The 24258-nt window shown below is 44.5% G+C and overlaps 1 protein-coding gene across 1 annotated transcript in view; it reads left to right on the top strand.

The window, feature by feature from the left end:
- The window catches only part of mrc1a (mannose receptor, C type 1a), a 164133-nt gene that overhangs the window by 89056 nt on the left and 50819 nt on the right, over window positions 1–24258 (top strand). The window contains exons 10-15 of the mRNA XM_078234598.1: window positions 2449–2564; window positions 5809–5960; window positions 8197–8396; window positions 10764–10891; window positions 11749–11833; window positions 14767–14911. Coding sequence (XP_078090724.1) covers window positions 2449–2564; window positions 5809–5960; window positions 8197–8396; window positions 10764–10891; window positions 11749–11833; window positions 14767–14911 — 826 coding nt within the window. The remainder of the gene's footprint in view (window positions 1–2448; window positions 2565–5808; window positions 5961–8196; window positions 8397–10763; window positions 10892–11748; window positions 11834–14766; window positions 14912–24258) is intronic.

Here is a 24258-nt window from a genome sequence, read left to right as displayed (position 1 = left end):
CCCCCCTCTCGTCCTCCAAGGGTCCAACATTCACTCTAGCCACTCTATTCCTTTTTATATATTTATAAAAACTTTTACTATCATTTTTTATATTAATTGCTAGCCTAGCTTCATAGTCTATCCTTCCTTTCTTTATCGCTTTCTTAGTCTCTCTTTGTTGTTTCTTAAATTTTTCCCAATCACTTGTTTCTCCACTATTTTTGGCCACTCTGTACGCAGCTGTTTTTATTTTAATACTCTCCTTTATTTCCTTCGTTATCCACGGCTGGTTCTCCCTTTTCTTACAATCCTTGTTTTTTGCTGGAATATATTTTTGCTGAGAACTGAAAAGGATCTCCTTAAAAATCCTCCACTGTTCCTCAGCTATCCTACCTGCCAGCCTGCTCTCCCAGTCTACCTTAGCCAATTCATCCCTCATCCTATCATATTTCCCTCTGTTCAAACAGAGGACACTGGTTTGGGACCAAACTTTCTCCTCTTCCATCTGAATCAGAAATTCGACCATATTGTGGTCACTAGACCCAAGAGGGTCCTTCACAATAAGATCCTTAATTCTACCTACCTCGTTACACAATACCAGATCCAAAATAGCTCGTTCCCTCGTCGGTTCCGTAACATGCTGTTCAAGGAAACTATCCCGACAGCATTCTAAGAACTCTTCCTCCATTCCACCCTTACCGACTTGAGTCTGCCAGTCAATGTGCATGTTGAAGTCCCCCATGATTATTGCCGTTCCGTTTTTACACGCATCCCTTATCTGCTTGTTTATAGCCCTCCCTACCTTAACATTATTATTTGGGGGCCTATATACCACACCTACTAGTGTCTTTCTCCCTCTACTATTCCTCATCTCTACCCATAATGATTCCACGTTTTGTTCCTCAGAGCCTATGTCATCCCTCAGTACTACCCTGATATTATCTCTTATTAATAGCGCGACCCCACCACCTTTTCCTTCCTGTCTATTCTTCCTAAACGCCTGATACCCCTGGATATTCATCTCCCAGTCCTGGTCACCTTTCAGCCACGTTTCTGTAATGGCCACTAGATCGTACCCACTCGTGCTGATTTGCACCATCAACTCATTTACCTTGTTCCGAATGCTTCGTGCATTCAGGCAAAGTGTCCTTATTCCAGCTTTTATCTGGACCCGCTTTGATGAGTCGCGAACACCCTCTCCCTCTACTCCCTTATCTAAATTACCGCCTTCATTCACTTGCACCCTCTCCTCTACCATTAATTTTGTAATTCCCCTTACCCCTGCATCCTCCACCCCATCAATTAGTTCCTTGATCCTAGTCAACTCTTCTAGCTCCCCTCCCCCCAACCTATCTAGTTTAAATTCTCCCCAGTAACCTTAGCCAACCTACCGGCCAGGATATTGGTCCCCGTGTGATTCAAGTTCCACCCGTTTTTTGTATACAGATCACCCCTGCCCCTAAATAGGACATCTTTGGACTGTGGGAGAAAACTGGAGCACCTGGAGGAAAATCCCGCTGGCGTGAATGGCCAGAAAATTCCACCCATTCGGTTTTTTGTGAGGCCATAATTATTTGGGTGGATAAAAGGGAAACAGTTGATGTAGTATACCCGGACTTCCGTAAAGAATTCAACAAGGTTCCACATAATAAGTTAATACACAAGGTTTGGATTCATGGGCCGGAATTTTACTGGCACGCTCGCCCCGATTCCGGGGCGGACGAAGCTCGCAGAACAGAATTCTCCATTGGCCGCGGGTAGGATTTTACAAGCCTCGCCCGAGCAAGGTCATTAAATATCGGCCATGGAGTTGAGGATAGTAGAATAAATGGTAAATTGGTTATTTCATTGAATGGTGGAGCACACTCGATGGGCTGAATGGTCTACTTCTACTGCTATGCCTTTTGTTTTTATGTTCTTATTTATGCTAAGTTGGAGGACACAAAGGGGGAAAACAGGGAAAGGCCAGGATGGAGGGAGATCCAGCAGTCAGAAAGGGGCTTCCGATGGAGGCATCCACACCTTCATTCCGCCCCCCCCCCCCCCCCGCCTTCCTACGTGAGATCTGGGTCCAGTTTTTATCAGGATTCTTCCACACCAGTTAAGTCCTCCTGCCAGTCTAATCATTGAGGTTGGGTGGGAATCAGCCCTTAAATGACCATTCGCTTGCCACTTCAGGGCCTCAGTTGGGGCAAAATCATAAAATCGCAGTTTGTTCCATTGATTGATTAATCAGGAACATTGATCTGCTCAAAATAAACACTATCTTATATATTAACGTTGCTGAAATATAGACAGAAAAGCTATTAATCAGAAATTAGTGGGCAGGTAGAAAATGCTTGCAAACAGCACTGTGGATGCACCTGCACCAAACAGACTGCAGCAATTCATAAATACTGGCTTTGTCAGTGAGGCTTACCTTCCATGAAAGAATCAAACAAATGTCTATATGTGGATTTTTATTCATAGGGTTGGAAGAGATATGGGACCTACTGCTATTTGATTGGGGAAACTTCCAAGACATTCAGTGATGCATCCAACATGTGCAGGAATCAGAATGCATTCCTTGTTAATGTTCAGGAAAGGTAAGCAATGCTGCATCTGAAATGTCCAGAGAAATGTTACAGGTAATGTTGAAATCTTACTGGAAAGTGATATAACACAAAATGATGTATCAGGAATGTTAGTAATGGACAAACCAACATGCTGCGAACACCAATTTGAAATATATGTTAATTTGACAATTCATTGGGAGAATTTAAATATTCTTATCCCTTGTGTTACTCTGATTGAAGCATTTATATTGATTTCCTCTACACAACAGACTACTGGTTTCAGATGGGAATCATTAATAAAAACTGGTTGATGCATTCTATGAAGTTTGTATATCATTATTACATGGATTCCAGCATCCCAGTACACTATGTAGCCTATTAGTTACAGATACCACTATCTATTAGGGCGGCATGGGGTTCGATTCCTGGCTTGGGTCGCTGTCTGTGTGGAGTTTGCACGTTCTCCCTGTGTCTGCGTGGGTTTCCTCCAGGTGCTCCAGTTTTCTCCCACAGTCCAAAGATGTGCTGGTTAGATTGATCGGCCCTGGTAAATTGCCCCTTAGTGTCCCAGGATATGTAGGTTAGAGGAATTAGGGGGTAAAATTGGTGGGGTTATGGGGATAGAGTCTGGGTGAAGATGGCAGATTTCCTTTCCTAAAGTGGACCCGATGGGTTTTCCCGACAATCGACAATGGTTTCATGGCCATCAGTAGATTCTTAACTCCAGATTTTTAAAAATCAAATTCAAATTCCATCATCTGCTGTGGAGGGATTCAAACCCTGGTCCCCAGAACATTAGCTGAGTTGCTAGATTAATAGTAACAATACCACTCGGCCATCATTTCTCCCATGAATATCTAGTTCCAGCGAACTATACATTGATTCTAAGCAAACTTAAGCTAACCAAAGGCATAATAGTGAACAGCTGCATAATCCGCCAATAATGAACACACTGTGAAGTGAAAATTCAACTGCAGAATCGAATTAGAAACTGAAATCAAAGTGCTAACAAAAAGTATTCAGGTACATTTTCATCTTCAACATAATCTAGTGGAGCAGATTGTCTGCTCACTGAGAACCAGTAATTTTTATTCCATTGATTGATTTCTCAGGAGCACCTTCTAATATGTTAATTTTGTTCAAATATAGACAGATAAGTTATTAACCAGAAACCAATAGACAGGTAGAATAAGCTAACAGTCACTGACCATCAATATGAACACAACCAATCGAAATTGTGGACTGAAACTATACCAATCAGATACCCATAATTGCTGCAAAACCATGATTTCAATGGGCAGATATGTTTTGTTTCTCAATTATGTATGCCAAAACTTGTAAATTATTACATAAAGAAAATGCTTGAAGCATCTTCCTGCTATGATTTTAGTTTAACTAGGCTATAATTATCTTTATTTCTTTATTCTTGAACACTGAAACTCTGCTTTGTAACCTCAAGTCTTCAGGTACTTCTCCAATATGTATGGAACTCAGAAAACATCAATAAATGCATCCTTATTGGTTTTGCTTAAATCATCAAAATTAAAAGGTGGCACGGTGGCACAGTGGTTAGTCCTGCTGCCTCACCGTGCCAGGGACCCGGGTTCGGTTCCCAGCTTGGATCACTGTCTGTGAGGAGTCTGCATGTTCTCCCTGTGACTGCGTGGGTTTCCTCTGGGTGCTCCGGTTTCCTCTCACCATCTGAAAGATGTGCTGGTTCGGTGCATTGACCCGAACAGGCGCCAGAGTGTGGTGACTAGTGGAATTTCACAGTAACTTCATTGCAGTGAAAGTGTAAGCCTTACTTGTAACTGATAAATAAACTTACTTAAACTTTACGTTGGTTACCAATTACTGCATACTTCATTTAGTTTCCAAACTCTGATTTCTTTCTGTAAATCTGTGCTTTCTAATCATATTCACATACGCACATGACTATCTGACCCTTGACGTTCCGAGCTCCTTTTCTTTTGGCTCGGACAATAGTCAACTTCACAAAAAATCATACCAAGAAATGAGAATCCACATTGCCAGAACTATTTTCCTCCCCAACTTACCAGGCCACTACCCCCATCTCCAACTTCTCCTGCCTCAGTACCTGCTTAAAACCTGTCACGTCTGTAACATTTTCCAGTTCTGACTAAAGGTTAGCAAGGCGAAATGTGATTAACTCTCTGCTTCTCCCTCCATAAATGCTGCCTGAGCAGCTGAGTATTTCCAGCATTTTCTGTTTATATTTCAGATTTGATTTGTTATTGTCACATGCGAGTGTCTGGAACAAGCTGCCAGAGGTAGTAGTAGAGGCGGGTACAATTTTGTCATTTAAAAAGCGTTTAGACAGTTAAATGGGTAAGATGGGTATAGAAGGATATAGGCCAAATGCGGGCAATTGGGACTAGCTTAGAGGTTTTAAAAAAAAAGGGTGGCATGGACAAGTTGGGCTGAAGGGCCTGTTTCCATGTTGTAAACCTCTATGACTCTATGTACAGTGAAAAGTATTGTTTCTAGCGAGGTATACAGAAAAAGCATACAATTCATAGAGTACATAGGGGAGAAGGAAAGGAGAGGGTGCAGAATATAGTATATAGTCATAAAAAGATCAACTTAATACAAGGTAGGTCCATTCAAAAGTCTGACAGCAGCAGGGAAGAAGCTGTTCTTGAGTCGGTTGGTATGTGATCTCAGACTTTTTCCAAATCTTTTTCCAAAGATTTCCAACATCCACAATATTTTGTGCTTTTTTTGTGTGTGCCAGAACAATTGGCCTCTTGGACATTGATTTCCAAGGAACAGTATTCTAGAGTCATAGGATTTTGATGTGATCCAAATTTGAGGCTACTGCCTTCAACCAATTATGATAGATTGAAATATGACAGATGGGTTTTTTAAGTGTAGGGAAATGTATTTGGGTTATGCACTAATTAATAATAAAAATGTATATGATGAAAGGGTCAACTTTTCTGGGCCTAAAAGGAACAGATTTGGAAGTGATCATTGGACATACTCTGAAACCATCTCATCAAGTATGACACCATTACTATTCAGACAAATCACTTATTAAATTCAATCTAAAACGTATTTGCTGAGTATTTCCTGTTTTTGCTGGTAATACTGAGCAAGTACAACATGATGAGTTGGATATCTTCCTTCTGTGTTGTATCATTTTCTGAAGCTTGAACATTCAAACTGGATTTTCTACTGTTGGAATATCTTTCCTTGCCACTGTGGAAGGAAAGCAGCTTTTCAATTTCTTAATATTTTTTCTTACTTCCAGATATGAGCAAGCTTTTCTGACGAGTTTAATTGGTCTGCGACTTGAATCGTACTTTTGGATTGGCATAAAATCTGATCCAGACAACAAAGGAGCCTTTTTGTCTGTCAATGGGGGCCCAGTGTCATTTACAAATTGGAATGTCAATATGCCAGGTGAACATTAAGCACTATGCGCCTCTTAACATGGTATCTTGTTAGATTTCACTTATTGTCCACTGAATTGGTGTTGAACTTTCCTCTGTTGGGCTATGGTACAAACAGAAACTTGAGATGAAATTTAATGAGGGCAACAATTTTCCGACCTTTCATGCCAATGGGATTTTCCTATCCCACTGCAGTGAACGGAGATTTAGCTTGTCGCCAAATTCTCTGTCTTCGCTGCAGCAGGAGCGTGACGTAAATGGGCGGTAAGATCGCACCCAGGGTCTCAGCCACCGGTTTGAGAATTGGTAGGTACCCTGTGTCACTTCTCTGCAGGAGGCCAGGTGCAGTTACAAGTCAAGCCTTTCATGCAGTCTAACCCCCAGTAGGAAAGGGCTGCAGGTAAAAGCCTGGGAACTACAGGCCAGTGAGCCTCACATCTGTGGTGGGTAAATTGTTGGAAGGTATTTTGAGAGACTGGATCTACAGACATTAAGAGACGCAAGTACTGATTAGGGACAGTCAGCATGGCTTTGTGAAAATCATGTCTCACAAATTTGTTTGAGTTTTTTGAAGGGGTAACAAGAAGGTCGATGAGGGCAGTGCAGTTGATGTTGTCTACATGCACTTTAGCAAGGCCTTTGACAAGGTCCCGTTTGTAGGTTGTTGCATAAGGTTAAATCTCACGGGATCCAGGGTGAGGTCTCTAAATGGATACAAAATTGGCTTCTTGACAGAAGCCAGAGGGTGGTTGTAGAGAATTGTTTTTCATACTGGAGGCCTGTGACCAACAGTGTGCCTCAGGGATCAGTGCTGGGTCCACTGTTATTTGTCATTTATATTAATGATTTGGATGAGAATATAGACAAGCTGCCAGAGGTAGTAGTAGAAGCAGGTACAATTTTGTCTTTTAAAAAGCATTTAGATAGTTACATGGGTACGATGGGTATAGAGGGATATGGGCCAAATGCGGGCAATGGGGATTAGCTTAGGGGTTTAAAAAAAAGGGCGGCATGGACAAGTTGGGCCAAAGGGCCTGTTTCCATGCTGTAAACCTCTGTGACTCTAGGATGTGAATCCCACCCCAAAGAGCTGCTGACCAATCAGAGACCACAGCTCTCAGGGATTGACAGTGCTGTCAGGAGCAATGGCTACCAGGAACTGGTGTTACTCTCAGGCCGGCAGCCAGGATCAGCCATTGAACACAGATACAGGTGAGTTTGAGTGGGATGGGGGTCATGGAGAAGATGTCACTGGTAAGGGAGGGGTTCAGAAGGAAGGGCATAGGGTGTGCCTTTCAGGACAACCCCCCTTCCTCCCCACCAACCACCTTCCCATTGCCCGGTCCCTTGATTGGGTTTAGAGTGTCTGAGAACGAAGGAGTCAACCATATGAGGATGGCAGGTCCCAATAGAGTTTGCTGGGTGGCATCACTCCATGGTGAGACACTTGTTCACTGCTGGCTGAATGCCAGCAGTGGTGGAACGAGGTCCCTTTAGAATCCCTACAGTTCTGAAGGAGGCCATTCGGCCCATCAAGCCTGCACCGACAACAATCCCACCCAGGGCCTATCCTCATAACCCCACATATTTACCCTTGTTCCCTTGTCATTAAGGGTCATTTAGCTTGGCCAATCAATCTAACCAGCACATCTCCAGACTGTGGGAGGAAACTGGAGCACCCGGAGGAAACCCACGCAGACACGGGGAGAATGTGCAAACACCACACAGACAGTCACCCGAGGACGAAATTGAACCCGGGTCCCTGGTGCTGCGAGTCAGCAGTGCTAACCATTGTGCCACCGTGCCACCTCTTTGTGGGTAATTTAAGCATAACTTGTGGGGAAGGAAACGCATGCGATTTGGGTGAAATGTTGGTTTTACATAACACGTGATATTCGGCTGGCTCCTTTGAATTTATTGAGAATAAGCTTAGGTAGTCAGAGTAAAACTAGTCCTTCATCTGATCACATTGGTTTCTCGAATAGTGCATTCAGTTAAAATTTGTTCCTTTCTCCCTATCATTGAGAAAGAAAATGTCCCCAACTTGGTGTCAGTATTCACATCCCAATATGTAATTTTGTACTTGAATAGAAATAACATGGTTTATCCCTAGTACTGTTACTTAATTTATTGCTCATTTTCAAGTCAAATCCTGTTGTTTCAGTTGTTAAAATAGTATTGATGTATCTTATCCATTAATCTATTTGGTTCCTTCAAGAATTTGATCTTTGAACAATCATTTACAGGAAGAGAAGCTGGATGTGTTGGCATGGCAACCAGACATGCCGCTGGTTTATGGGATATTCATGACTGTGCAAGCAAGGCGAAATATATCTGTAAACACTGGGCAGCCGGTGCCACATCTCCTCCAACCATCCCGACAACCCTTGCCACAACCTGTTCCGAAGGCTGGGAAACGTATGAAAATTCAGGATACTGCTACAAAGTGAGACCACTGAATGTTGACATTCTGTACTTCAGTATTTTTAGATTTTATAACTGTGTGTGCCATCTTTTTAAAAAACAGCCTGCTGCCAACTTGGGGAGCATGGGGAGGGTGAGCAATTAAAATGCTGGATTACCTACTCCATCCATAATCCAATTGCCTGATTTTATTTGGTTGTATAAAATGCCCACCTGAGCCAATGCAACTGTCACATTAACGCACATCAGGATCCTATTAGATCAATAGGATCTCGGTGCCCCCCCAAATCAAAAAAACAGTGGTGACCACCCAGGCATCAAATGTTCCACCGGGGAGGGTATGCAATGTAAGATTAAAGCTTTCCATTCTGGGGCAAGGAGGAGACAGAGTACCTTTCTGTGTTTTGCAAGGGAAAGGCAGTCAACCCCCTGCTTGGATGCTCCTGCTTAGAAGGCCGCACTGTGGCAGAATGCTTAGCACTGCCGCCTCACAGTGCCAGGGACCCGGGTTCAGTTCCCAGCTCGGGTCACTGTCCGTGTGGAGTCTGCACGTTCTCCCCGTGTCTGCATGGGTTTCCTCCGGGTGCTCCATTTTCCTCCCACAGTCCAAAGATACACGGGTTAGGTGGATTGGCCATGCTAAATTGCCCTTAAGTGTAAGGGGGAGCAGCAGGGTAAATACATCGGGTTATGGGGATGGGGCCTGGGTGGGATTGTGGTTAGTGCAGACCCGATGGACTGAATGGCCTCCAACTGCACTGTAGGATTCTATGATCCTATGCTTTCTTAACCACCTTATACCTTTAAAGATCAATGTAATTTTTTTATGCATTACCGATCTCTCTCTGGGCCAATTTAAACTGTTCAGCCCTATTTCTGCATGTAGAAAATATTTCTTAGAGATTTTAAGAAGTCAAATGTTTTGTTTATTTGTTTTTACCTTAATTTTCCTTCCTGTCATTTTTCTCTCTCTCTTAATCCAATATTTCTTTCCCTCTCTTTATCCCCCTTTCTTTTCTATTGCTGTGCTCTCTTTTGCAGTCCTGAAATCTCGTTGTTTAAGCAGCTACATGCTGGATCTCATATTGCCTAAGGTCCCAGTTTCCACATTGGCCTTGCCATCAGCTCACACTTCCAGCAGGTTAGAGTGCCAAAAACTTACAAACTGAAATATGCACAGAAAGGATCTAACTGACAGCATATGAGCAAAATGCTTCTCTCCAGCAAGATCTAGCTTGTTGTACTACGCTGATGGCCAAATCTCGGGTGGTCCAAGTCTCAAGCTGCACTTTGCCCGCAACCAGACTGTAGTTAACATCGGAAACGCACTGCAGATCCTATAAAATATCATCAATCGGATAGAATGTAAAGTATTGTAACAACCTGCTCGGTACAAAGAACAAAGAAAATTACAGCACAGGAACAGGTCCTTCGGCCTTCCAAGCCTGTGTGAACTAAAACCCTCTAGCCTTCCAGGGACCATATCCCTCTATTCCCATCCTATTCATGTATTTGTCCAGACACCCCTTAAAACTCACTATTGTATCTGCTTCCACTACCTCCCCTGGCAGTGAGTTCCAGGCACCCACCACCCTCTGTGTAAAACAACTTGCCTCATACATCTCCTTTAAACCTTACCCCACTCACAATAAACCTATGCCCCCTAGTAATTGACTCTTTCACCCTGGGAAAAAGCTTCTGACCATCCATTCTGTCCATGCCCCTCATAATCTTGTAGACTCATATCAGGTCGCCCCTCAACTTGCGTCGTTCCAGTGAGAACAGACCAACCTCTCCTCATAGCTAATGTCCTCCATACCAGGCAACATCCTGGTAAATCTTTTCTGTACCCTCTCCAAAGCCTCCACATCCAACATCTGCTCAACAGCCCTTTTAACTCATGTTATTTTACCTCAATCCTTCCACAAGCTTCATCTGAAACCACTTATCAACTTTGAACCTTCTAGAACCTTCTACCGGGCGGCACGGTAGCGCAGTGGTTAGCACTGCTGCTTCACAGCTCCAGGGTCCCGGGTTCGATTCCCGGCTCGGGTCACTGTCTGTGTGGAGTTTGCACATTCTCCTCGTGTCTGCGTGGGTTTCCTCCGGGTGCTCCGGTTTCCTCCCACAGTCCAAAGATGTGCGGGTTAGGTTGATTGGCCAGGTTAAAAATTGCCCCTTAAAATCCTAATGTGTAGGTTAGAGGGATTAGTGGGTAAATATGTGGGGGCAGGCCCTGGGTGGGATTGTGGTCAGTGCAGACTCGATGGGCCGAATGGCCTCCTTCTGCACTGTAGGGTTTCTATGATTTCTAGCTAAGGTCAGCCATTTTCTCAGGCTTTGTTCTGAAGGTATTTGAAGATTAATAACAGATCTCTTTCCCACCCAGATTTTTCTAAAATCCAAGCAAACTAAGAAATCATGGTTTGAAGCACGTGATTTCTGCCGAGCTGTTGGCGGAGATCTTATCAGCATCCATGATTATTCTGAAGAAAGATTTATTTGGAATGAACTAGTGTAAGTATTTAATGTCACCCATTAATTCCCCACAGCAACTAAGACCAATGTAGTATGAGTTACAATAGAAGGAACTCTGACATGGCCGAGCATGTGGGATTGGGTGAAGTTTGGCGAATTCTGAACACATTGGGAAGTTGGTTTCAGCCTGTTGGCTCACAGGTTGGTTGGGATCTTAACTTTGTTAATGAGGCAACACTGCAATAGGGCCTCCTACCCCTTTACGGGATGCGATCCTGGCTCTAAGAGCCGCTGGCCAATCACAGAGCCGGAAGCTCTTCGGTTCCAGCAATGTTGGGGAAAATAGATCCCAGCAGGAACAAAGAGGTACAACATCAACAAGGCCCTGAGATATTGGGTGGAATTCTCCCATGCACTATGTGAAATTTCTCAGGAAACCCCCTGGAGGCCGGCATGAAAGTGCTTTGCATCTCGCTTTTTGGATGCAGATGAAGGCCTGACCAGAATACCCCACCCCTGACTCCCCACACTCGATTCTCCGCAATGCCAGCGGAAAAACGCAATTGTTTACAACTCGATATTCTCAATGCTCCCAGGCTGCTGCTGCTGTTCTCCAAGGGTAATCACCTTGCATCTTCTTCCCATTAATACACAATAAATGCACAAGAAAACCATCTAATTGTAGATTTAGAAATCTCGTGGCCAACATGTTTCCTTAGAGCTCCAGCACCTCAAAATTTGCCACTCCCCCCTTGATGAGGGCTGACCCTAAAAATTATCTCAGGATCACTTTTGGGCACATGACACAGTTAACCTGTTCATCCAGTGCCAAATCAGCAGCCAAAGTTTAAATCGGCTCCACTATATTACTCAATTTCTCTTTGTATTCTATTTAGGACAGTGATGGCTTTATTACCTGTATGGATTGGATTATATAAGCCAGGACCAAGCAGTGGATTTGTCTGGAGTGATGACAGTCCGGTAAGTATTTTGTTCTGACCATTTTACTGTTTTGGAATGTGCTAGCTTTCCATTTTTAGATGCTTAACAAAGAACATTAGTTAGCTTCAAATATTTTAATTTAAAGTTTTACTTAAAGGTGGCAATTCTCCTAAAAACGTTCTAAGTGCCGAATTTGTGTAAAAACTGAAGTAAATTCCGCTGGGTTTTTCAGCGGGATTTAAAAAATGAATCTCCCATGCTCTATGCATCTATTCTTGCCCGAGAGGCCAACAGCATAGTGCTGAGCGGGCCAGTGTGGGAGAAGCTAGCAGGCCCAGAGACTTCATTCAGCTCCACCCCGATTTCTGGTGCAGAGCTGATGGTGCCAGAAATCCAGTGGCTGGAGATGGGTGGAGGCCGTGGCGCCCAGCGGGAAGCCCGCTACATGGCCTCCCAGGGAGAATCACCCCCAAAATGTGAAGAAATATTGTGGAATGTTCCAACATCTAAAGATCATAGAAATCATAGAAACCCTACAGTGCAGAAGGAGGCCATTCGGCCCATCGAGTCTGCACCGACCACAATCCCACCCAGGCCCTACCCCCACATATTTTACCCGCTAATCCCTCTAACCTACACATCCCAGGACTCTAAGGGGCAATTTTTTAACCTGGCCAATCAACCTAACCCGCACATCTTTGGACTGTGGGAGGAAACCGGAGCACCCGGAGGAAACCCACGCAGACACGAGGAGAATGTGCAAACTCCACACAGACAGTGACCCGAGCCGGGAATCGAACCCGGGACCCTGGAGCTGTGAAGCAGCAGTGCTAACCACTGTGCTACCGTGCCGCAAAAGATGCATTTACACAACGAGCTAACTGCTGGGGAAAGCATGAGTTGACTTGTAGTATCCAGGTTTTCTCCTGTTCTGCTGCACTACCAGAGACAGAGTGGGATGGGACACCTACCCAGCCACTGGCTGTGCCCCATCCAACTTTCAGCCATTCGGTTTGTTATCATGTATTGAATTGGTAGCCATGTCATTGCAACACAGCTGTGAGCTCCACCTCAAGTAGGGGGAGAAAACTCACTGCGGTGAATAGCTGTGCTGTGAATCAGCCACCAATGTCAGGTGAATTCTTTTCAAATCCTTTTCTCTTTGGAAAATTTGTCCACTAAATATTGCAGTTCCTCTGCAGCATTTGACCACTTTGTGACCATTGATCCATTGTTAGAGAGAGAATGGCCTTGACATGTGGGGCAGGATTTTCACCCACTGGCAGGGGCAGATACAGAGGTGAGTGCGTGGGAAAACTCACAGCCCTGGGCAGCCTATCAGTTTGCTGGGACCATTCCACCCCAGGGCCATTTTCCTAGAGGCAAGTAGTCAATTGAAGGTTCTTCATGGTCTATTAAGGCCTATTGTCAGAGGCTACCAGAAATTGTCCAGTCAGCCTTGAGAGCCCCAGGGTGTAGCTGCCTGGAAGTGGCACCCCAATGACAGGCTGGGAAGGTCAGTGTTCCAGCAGGTGTTGGGGCCTTCCCCACCCCCCCTGGCCTTGGCCACAGCTGCAGACCACCTTATTGTGGGGCTCCCTCTCTACAATGTTTGACTAGCTGCTGAGGCCATTCTTAATTTGAATGTTTATAAAGTTGGAGAGAGGACATCTCAAGATGGAGACATCTCCCTCCCTTACCTGAGTTTCAGGCTACATCTCCTATGAGCTGGAATGTCTGCTATTAGCCTTCCAGCTTTGAAAGCCTGACCGCCATTCTTAATTAGATGGTGAGTCTACCATCTTTCACTAATTGGCCAATTAGGGGAAAGTTAGAGCCGGGTGATTGTTTCCCAAGTGGTGCAGGATTGTGACCCCCATTTGACCCTGATGCTGATGTCCCAGCTCAAAGGGTAAATGCCTGCCCATGATATCCCCTTCTGTGGCCCTTAGAAACCCGACATGCGAGGGACACACTGGCATCTCCTATATGCCCAGTGTTGCTAGGTCACAATGGCAAAAACATATGAACATATGAAATAGGAGCAAAGTAGGCTCCTCAAGTTTGCTCCGCCATTTAATACGATCTTGGCTGATTTGTTTGTGTTGAGTTCCACATTACCCACTACCTGATAACCTTTGATTCCCTTGCACAACAAAAATCTATCTACCTCTGCCTTAAAAATATTCAGTGAACCCCCCCACCTCCACTGCCTTCTGAGGCAGAGAGTTCCAAAGCTGCACCATCCTCTGAGAGAAAAAAAATCCTCATCTTGTCCTTTAAGGGTGACCCCTAATTTTAAAACAGTGCCCCCCACTTCTTGACTCACTCACAAGAGGAACATTTAAAAAAGGTTTATCTATTAGTCACAAGTAAGACTTACATTAACACTGCAATGAAGTCACTGTGAAATTCCCCTAGTTGCTACAATCCGGTGCCTGTTCGAGTCAATGCACCTAACCTGCACATCTTTCAGACTGTGGGAGGAAACCAGAGCACCCGGAGGAACCCCACAGACATGGGGAGAATGTGCAAACTCCACACAGACAGTGACCCAAGCCAGGAATCGAACCCGGGTCCCTGGCACCGTGAAGCAGCAGTGTTAACCACTCTGCTTTTTCCTGCATCCCCTTTGTCAAGACCGTTTAGGATCATATTAATTTCAATCAAGTCACCCCTCACTCTTCTAAACTCCATGGAAACAAGCCCAGTCTGTTGAACCTATTCTCATAAAACAACCAGCTTATTCCAGGTATTAATCTATTAAATCTCTTCTGATCCTCCTTCAACGCATTTACATCCTTCTAAAGGAGGTTAAAACTGCACACAGTACTCGAGATGCAGTATGACCAATGTCCTATATAGCTGAAGTATAATATCCTTACTTTTATGTTCAATCCTAATTGTTAGGTTGACTTTGTTTCCAATTGTTAATTAGGGTTAAATCAGCAGTCTTTATGTCATTGTTACAGGTAGATTTTTTGCACTGGAATCCTGGAGAACCCAACCAGTTTCGTGGGATTGAGAACTGTGCTGAAGCAGGAATTGGCTATGAAATGCAATGGAATGACATACACTGCGAAAGCGTACATGATTGGATTTGTAAAATTAAAAAAGGCAAGGATAAAATGTTTCCTCAACTTTTACCGTGCCACATTGAATTATATTTAAAACTCAAACGAATTATGTTTAAAACTCGATTAGGAATGCCAAGTGTTGCAAACATGATTTGTCAAGGAGGTTTTGGATACTGTATACTAATGACTAATATTTGAATAAAACTTGTATCAGCCATGGCCCAATAGCATCTTTGCTCTGAGTCATAAGGTTCTGTGTTCAAGTTCCACTCCAGTGCTTGAGCACAGAATAAAGGCTGACACTCTAGTGTAATATTGAGGAACTGCAGTGCTGTTGGAGATGCCTTCTTTCTGATGAGATAGTTATGGGGAACAAGGAAATGGTAGAGGAGTTAGTCAGAAATTTTGCATCAGTCTTTGCGGTGGAAGATACTTCGAACAACCCATTAAAACTAAAGAATATGGGCGTGGAATGAAGTATCATCACCATCACTAGAGAAGTACTATTAGACAAACCTACTGGGGCTAGAGATAGGTAAGTCCTTTAGCCCTAATGGCTTGCATCCGAGGATCCTGAAAGAAATAGCTACAGAGATAGTGGATGCATTGGTTGTAATTTTCCAAAAACCCTTAGATTCTGGAGAAGTACTGGAAGATTGGAAAACTGCCAATGTGCCATCCTTATTCAAAAAGGAAGAGAGGTAAATAGCAGGAGGCAAAAGCCTAACAGCTAAACAGCTATTGTTGGAAAATGTTGGAACCAATTATTAAGGAAGTAATAGCGGCACATTTGGAAAAGCATTATCCAATCAAGCAGAGTCAGCATGGCTTCATGAGAGGGAAATCATGTCTAAATAATTTCTTTGAATTTTTTGAGGAAATGTCAATCAGAAAAGATAGAGGGAAACCAATAGATGTGTTGCATTTGGACTTCCAGAAGGTGTTTGTCAAGATACCTCACAAAGGTTAAGTCATAGGATAAGAGCCCATGGTGTTGGAGGTAGTATATTGGCGTAGATAGAGAACTGGCTAATGGCCAGAAAACAATGAGTGGGGATAAGGGGTTATTTTTCAGGTTGGTGACTTGTAACCAGTGGGGTTCCATAGGGATCAGTGCTGGGACCGCAATTGTTTACAATATATATTAATGACTTGGAGGAAGGAAGTGAATGTACTGTAGCCAAATTTGCAGACAACACAAAAATAGGTGGAAAGGCAAGTTGTGAGAGGGATACAAACAGTTTGCAAAGAGATATTGATAGATTAAGTAAGTGGACAAAAAGTTGGCAAATGGAGTATAATGTGGGAAAATGTGAAGTTGTTCATTTTGGAAGGGAGAACAAAAGAACAGATAATTATTTAAATGGAGAAAAACTGCAGAAAGCTGCAACATAAAGGGTCTTGGGGGTACTTGTAGATGAAACACAGAAAGCTAGCACACAAGTGCAGCAGGTAATCAGGAAGACTAATGGAATGTTGGCCTTTATTTCAAGAAGGTTGGAGGAAAAGAGTAGAGAAGTCTTGCTGCAGCTGTACGGGTGGTACCACATCTGGAGTACTGGGAATAGTTTTGGTCCCCTTATTTCAGGAAAGATATTGGCCGGAATTTTCTAATGTCGTACACCCCACCACTGTTGCCAACATTCACAGCAGTGGGATCAGAGAATCCCATCCATTATTTCATTGGAGGCAGTTCAGAGAAGGTTCACTAGGATGATCCCTGGTATGGAGGGATTGTCTTATGAGGAAAGGTTAAACAGGTTGGGACTCTACTCATTGGAATTTAAAAGAATGAGGGGTGATCTCATGAAACATAGAGGATTCTTAAGGTGCTTGTCAGGGTAAAAGCTGAGAGGGTGTTTCACTGCATTGGACCAGAGGGCATAGTTTCAGAAAAAATGGGTGCCAATTTAAGACAGAGATGAGATGGAATTTCTTCTCTCAGAGGGCTGTGAGCCTTTGGAACTCCTTGCCACAGAGAGTTGTGGGGACAGAATCCTTTCTGAATATTTAAGGCTGAGATAGATTTTTGATTAGTAAGAGAATCAAGGATTACAGGGAAAGGGCAGGAAAGTGGACATGAGGAATGTTGGATCAGCCATGATCATATCGAATGGCTGAGCAGGTTCGAGGAGCTGGACAACCTACTCCTGTTCCTATTTCTTATGATTTTATGATTTTAAACCAAGCCCCATTTGCCTGCTCGAGTGAATGTGAAAGATCCAATGGGACTATTTCAGAAAAAGAGCAGAGGAGTTACCCTCAGTGTCCTGGTCAAATTTATCCCTCAAATAGTATCACAAAATACAGTTTATCTGGTCGTTATCACATTGCTGTTTGTGGGAGTTGGCTGAATGCAGATAGACTATGACATTTCCTGCATCACACTGTAACTACAAGCAAAAAGTATTTCATAAGCTGTAAAGTACTTTGAGATGTCTGATGGTAGTGAAAAAGACTAAAATGCAAGGTTTCATTCCTCTTTCCTGCTTTAATGGAGAAGTTACTGATTGAATTGCTGATGAATATTTACCCATCAGTATTTACTGTAGAGAAAAGCATGGATGTTAGGGAACTTAGGGAAATAAATAGTGATGTCTTGAGGAGTATGCATATTACAGAGAAGGAGATGCTGGAAGTCTTAAAGCACATCAAGATAGATAAATCCCTGGGACCTGATGAAGTGTCTCCCAGGACGTTGTGGGAGGCTCGGGAGGAAATTGAGGGTCGCCTAGCAGAGATATTTGAATCATCGACAGCCACAGGTGAGGTGCCTGAAGATTGGAGAGTAGGAAATGTTGTGCCTTTGTTTAAGAAGGGCTGCTGGGAAAAGCCTCGGAACTTCAGGCCGGTGAGCCTAACATCTGTGGTGGGTAAGTTGTTGGAAGGTATTCTGAGAGATAGGATTTACAGGCATTTAGAGAAGCAAGGACTGATTAGGGACAGTCAGCATGGCTTTGTGAGTGGAAAATCATGTCTCATGAATTTGATTGAGTTTTTTGAAGGGGTAACCAAGAAGGTAGATGAGAGCAGTGCAGTTGATGTTGTCTACATGGACTTCAGCAAAGCCCTTGACAAGGTACTGCATGGTAGATTGTTGCATAAGGTTAAATCTCACAGGATCCAGGGTGAGATAGCCAATTCGATACAGCATTGACTTGATGACAGAAGACAGCGGGTGGTTGTAGAGGGTTGATTTTCAAACTGAAGACCTGTGACCAGCGGTGCGCCTCAGGGATCAGTGCTGGTCCACTGTTATTTGTCATTTATATTAATGATTTGGATGAGAACTTAGGAGGCATGGTTAGTAAGTTTGCTGATGACACCAAGATTGGTGGCATAGTGGACAGTGAAGAAAGTTATCTAGGATTGCAATGGCATCTTGATCAATTGGGCCAGTGGGCTGATGAATGGCAGATAATTTAGATGAAGGCGAGGTGATGCATTTTGGTAGATTGAACCAGGGCAGGACTTACTCAGTTAATGGTAGGGCGTTGGGGAGAGTTATAGAACAAAGAGATCTAGGGGTACAGGTTCATAGCTCCTTGAAAGTGGAGTCACAGGTGGACAGAATGGTGAAGAAGGCATTCGATATGCTTGGTTTCATCGGTTAGAACATTGAAAACAAGAGTTGGGATGTCTTGTTGAAGTTATTAGTAAGACATTAGTCAGGCCATCTTGGAATATTGTGTACAGTTCTGGTTACCCTATTATAGAAAGGATATTATTGAACTAGAAAGAGTGCAGAAAAGATTTACTAGGATGCTACTGGGTCTTGATGGTTTGAGTTATAAGGAGAGGCTGGATAGACTGGGACTTATTTCTCTGGAGTGTGGAAGGCTTAGGGGTGATCTTATAGAGGTCTATAAAATAATGAGGGGCATAGATCAGCGAGACAGTCAATATCTTTTCCCAAAGATAGGGGAGTCTAAAACTAGAGGGCATAGGTTTAAGGTGAGAGGGGAGAGATACAAAAGGGTCCAGAGGGGCAATTTTTTCACACAGGGTGGTAAGTGTCTGGAATATGACTGGAGCTGCCAGAGGTAGTAATAGAGGTGGGTATAATTTTGTCTTTTAAAAAGCATTTAGACAGTTACATGGGTAAGATGGGCAGAGAGAGAGATGGGCCAAATGGGGGCAATTGGGCCCAGCTTGGTGGTGAAAAAAGGATGGCACGGGCAAGGTGGGCCGAAGGGCCTGTTTCCATGCTGTAAACCTCTATGACTCTAAGTCATGCTTTATATGATAAGGTTAATAACCACATTAAAATATGAGAATGAGAAATTTAAAATGTGCTCTTTAAATCTTCAATGAAATCTGTCTCAATAACTTCCAGGCTTACACACTTATTAAAAAAGGCAACAAAGGAGAGAAGTCAGGGGTGAGAAAAATCCATTTGGCTTAATTGTGGGGAGTATGAATGAAATGACTGGCATTTCCACTGCTGCAGCTCGTAAGGGAAAGAAATGCAATATTCAGCAATTTTCTATGGCGCACGTACATTGACAAAAGTTATACTTTCCAGATCTATTCAAAATGGATCTAATTTTCACAGTGGAGTTTTGTTCGGGGCTGTTTCCTTCCTAAGGTCACTTGAAATAGCACTTTAAGTTGCCATAGTGACTGACATGGCGATGGTATTTGTGATTTATACTGTATTAGCTCTTTAAATGTCACTGCTTGTCGCAGTCGTGGACAGAAAGCTTAGGACTAGTTATTACTAATGATTTGCTATGGTTACAGAAGCTGCTTGCTGCTGCCAAGTGCCAGTAAGCAGCCATTTGAGGAGCGTTTTCTAACAACCTTATACATGCTAACCCATAAATATGCGCACTGGCAGTCAATATTTGCTGATGAAAAGCAGCATTCAGTAGATCTCTGCCTGCTCAATGCCACTCTGAACCCAGTCTTGCTATTTAAAGTGAATCTGGCCAATGTATCTTTGAGAGAATCTTTGCTGGAATGCTCATTGTATTCAGCAGCCAAAATATTTTCAATCAGCAGGAGGTTTTGGTTTGTGCCTGGCAGTGTGGGGGAGGGGTGGAGAGGAAATGGATGGCTCAGAAATGAGGAGAGTGAAAGGCAAGTAGTGGAAGTCATGAAGAGGAAGATGAAGTACAAATGTATGGCAATGAAGAAAGAGGAATATTGACGCCAATGAAGGTGTTAAAAGCTCGGAATGAGATCTTGAGATGGAGAAGAGGCTTTCACTGATTTCATTGGAGTAGGGGAGGAGGGAATGCCAGCTGGGATTGGGAGAGGAAGGAATCTCAGCCTGGCCTGAAGGGACTGGAAGAGAACAAGAAGCAGTGGAGGGTGAAGTGTGCCAAGCTGAACATGGGAAGGGGAAAGGAAAAAGGGAGGGAGGCTATGGGGGAGAGACCGAGATAGCGAGAGAGAGAGAGAGTACCAATTCCAACTGAAGGGAAGGTGGTGGTGGTGGGGGGGGGGGGGGGGGGGGGGGGGTGGGGTGGGGACAGGAAATAGATTGCCAGCTTGAATTATTTGGGAGAAGGAGAGGAGTTTGAGAAGGAATTGGGAGGATTGACAGAGAATGAGCAAATTAATGATGTGATTTGTTGTATAAGTTGTACAGTTCCTTGTGCCGGTTTACAGCGAGGCAGTGTCACATAATGGTGTCCTTCAACTTTGCCCTTATTGTTCTGTCCTGCAACTGACACTGTACACCTCCTAGATCGTCATTCCCATGAGAAAGCTACCCTCAAACATCTGCTGGACATCACTCTTCACCCATCTTTGTACACGATCAAGAAGATCAATAGGTACTGAAGAGTTGGGGTAGGGATTGGAAGGGCAGAGTATCTGAGAGTGGAGAAGTGAGAGGAGACATAGAGTTACAGGCCTTGATTTTACCGGCCGGGCGAGGATCTCAGAACAGCATTCTCCGTTGGCCTTGGGAACGATCTTACGAGCCTCAGGTGGGCGGGCCTGTAAAATTCATGCCATAAAGTCATGGAAAGAGGCCCTTTGGCTCAACTTGTCCATGCCGCCCAGTTTTTACCACTAAGCTAGCTCCAATTGTCTGCGTTTGGCCCATATCCCTCTATACCCATCTTTCCATGTAACTGTCGAAATGCTTTTTAAAAGACAAAATTGTAACCGCCTCTACTACTACCTCTGGCAGCTTGTTCCAAACACTCACCACCCTCTGTGTAAAAAAATTGCCCCTCTGGACTCTTTTGTATCTCTCACAGGATTCTGAGAGGCATGGACAGAATGGATAGTCAGAAGCTTTTTCCCAGGGTGGAAGAATCAATTATTAGGGGGCATAGGTTTAAGGTGCGAGGGGCAAGGTTTAAAGGAGATGTACGAGGCAGATCTTTTACACAGAGAGTAGTGGGTGCCGGGAACTCGTTGCTGGTGGAGGTAGTGGAAGCGGATACAGTAGTGACTTTTAAGGGGCATCTTGACAAGTACATGAATAGGATAGGAATAGAGGGATATGGTCCCTGGAAGGGTAGGGGGATTTAGTTCAGTCAGGCAGCATGGTCGGTGCAGGCTTGGAGGGCCGAAGGGCCTGTTTCTGTGCTGTAATTTTCTTTGTTCTTTGTTCCCCTCTCACCTGAAACCTATGCCCTTCTAGTTTTAGACTCCCCAAAGATATTGACTATCTATCTATCTATACCCCTCATTATTTTATAGACCTCTATAAGATCACCCCGAAGCCTCTTATGCTCCAGGGGAAAAAGGTCCCAGTCTATTCAGCCTCTCCTTTTAACTCAAACCATCAAATCCTGGTAGTATCCTAGTAAATCTCTTCTGCACTCTTTCTAGTTTAATAATATCCTTTCTATAATAGAGTGACGAGAACTATACACAGTGGGCCTGATTTTACCATTGCGTCGCGCCCATTTTCGGGTGCGAAAACGTGGTAAAGTCGGGTGTGAGGCCATTAATGCGATCCGTGCCCGCGCAGATTGCCACTTTACCGAAACCCAGGAATGGCGGTGATTCGATTCACGCCCAAAACGTGTGCAACAGTGATTTAAATGCATTTGCATGCATTTAAATTGAATTAATGAACTGCCTGCCCAACTTTATCAGCATTTCCCCCTTTACCACCGCGTTTGCCAATCCAGAACCGCACCGTAATGGACCTGCTCAATAAAAGTCTGAATCGGGAGCTCCAGCTGCTGAAGAGCACGTTCAGTGCTTCCAACGGCTCTCTGACTCAGATTGGTGGTGGAGGGGGGGAGGGAGGCTGGTCAGATCATTGTCTGGTTGTGGGGGGGGGGGGGGGAGGAGAGTGAGGCCAGATCGTTGTCTGGTTGGGGGGTGGGGGGGGGAGGAGGAGGCAGGTCAGATATATCTCTTGAGGCGGGGAGGGCTGATCGTCGTCTGGTGGTGGGGGGGGGGACGAGGAGGCAGGTCAGATGTTCCTCGGGGGAGGGGTTGAGTGAGGCCACACCATTCCCTGGGGGGGGGGGTGAGTGAGGCTAAAGTGTTGTCTGGAGGGAGGGGTGAGTGAGGCCAGATCGTTGTCTGGGTGGGGTGGGAGGAGGGAGGCTCGATCGCTCACTGGTGGTGGGGGCAGATGGATCTCTGGTGGGGGGGCGGGGGCAGGGGGGTCCGCTGCCACTCTGCGGACGATTGGTGGGGAGGAGGGGGGCAGGGGTGGCGATCGGTCTGGGTAGTGGGGGGGGGTGGATAAGGGGGACAGCGATGTGTGTGGGTAATGGGGGGGTGGATAAGGGGGACAGCGATGTGCGTGGGTAGTGGGGGGGTGGATAAGGGGGACAGTGATGTCTGTGTGCACCATCGCTCCCGCTTGTCGCTCCCGGGCCGCTTTCTCCAACTATGCATGCGCAGTTCAGAGCTCCGGTCGTTTCGGCTGCCCTAAGCCCCGCCCACAGCGCGAATGGGACTGGAGATGTTTTTTTCAGGCTGAGTGTGTATGGGGGCGCCTGAAAGCAGATTTCTAAGTTGGATCTGCATTATGCCCAGATTCAGCACTTAGTATGAAAATGGTAAAATCGGGCCCAGTATTCCAAGTGTGGCCTTACTAATGTCTTGCACAACTTCAGCAAGACATCCCGACTCCTATATTTAATGTTCTGATCAATGAAACAAGCAAGTCAAATGCTTTTTTCCATCACCCTGTCTGCCTGTGACTCCACTTTCAAGGAGCTATGAACCTGTACCCCAAGATCTCTTTGTTCCATAACTCTCCCCAATGCCCTCCCATTTACTGAGTAAGTCCTGCCCTAGGTCGATCTACCAAAATGTATCACCTCACATTTATCTAAATTAAACTCCATCTGCCATTCATCAGCCCACTGGCCCAATTGATCAAGATCCTGTTGCAAGTCTAGATAACCTTATTCACTGTCCGCTATGCCACCAATCTTGGTGTCATCTGCAAACTTACTAACAATGCCTCCTGAATTCTCATCAAAATCATTAACATACATGACAAATAACAGTGGACCCAGCATCGATCCCTGAAGCACGCCGCTCGTCACAGGCTTCCAGTTTCAAAAACAACCCTTTGCAACCATCCTCTGTTTTTTGTCATCAAGCTAATTTTGTGTCCAATTGGCTACCTCACGCTGGATCCTGAGAGATTTAACCTTATGCAACAACCTACCATGCAGTACCTTGTCAAAGGCCTTGCTAAAGTCGATGCAGACAATGCCGACTGCATTGCCCTCATCTACCTTCTTGGTTACCCTTTCAAAAAACTCAGTCAAATTTGTGAGACATAATTTTCCACTCACAAAGCCATGCTGACTGTCCTTATCAGTCCTTGCCTCTCTAAATGCCTATATCCTGTCTCTCAGAATTCTGACAACTTACTACAGATGTTAGGATCACTGGCCTGTAGTTCCCACACTTTTCCTTGCAACCCTTCTTAAACAAAGGCACAACATTTGCCACTCTCCACTCTTCAGGCATCTCACCTGTGGCTGTTGATGATTCAAATATCTCTGCTAGAGGTCCTGCAATTTCCTCCCTAGCCTCCCACAACATCCTGGGATACACTTCATCAGGTCCTGAGGATGAATCTACCTTGATGTGCTTTAAGACTTCCAGCGCCTCCTTCTCTGTAATATGTACATACTTCAAGATATCACTATTTATTTCCCTAAGTTCCCTAACATCCATGCCTTTCTCAATAGTAAATACTGATGAGAAATATTCATTTAGAATCTCACCCATCTCTTGTTGTTCTGCACATATATGACCTTGTTGATCCTTAAGAGGCCCTGCTCTCTCCCTTGTGCCCATGATAATAGAAAAGAGTCTCACCGAAAATCTCCATCCTTGTTTGCGGTTGGGATTCTCCAGTGCCGGCCAAAATGAATGGAGTTTTGGTTGAAATGCCAAATTCTCCATTCTCACTTGCATTGGGGTGGGCCACGGATG

The sequence above is a fragment of the Mustelus asterias genome, chromosome 2, assembly GCF_964213995.1.
Source record: "Mustelus asterias chromosome 2, sMusAst1.hap1.1, whole genome shotgun sequence".
NCBI lineage: Eukaryota > Metazoa > Chordata > Chondrichthyes > Carcharhiniformes > Triakidae > Mustelus > Mustelus asterias.
The sequence above is the reverse complement of the archived record's forward strand: the minus strand, read 5'-3'. Positions and strand labels throughout refer to the sequence as shown.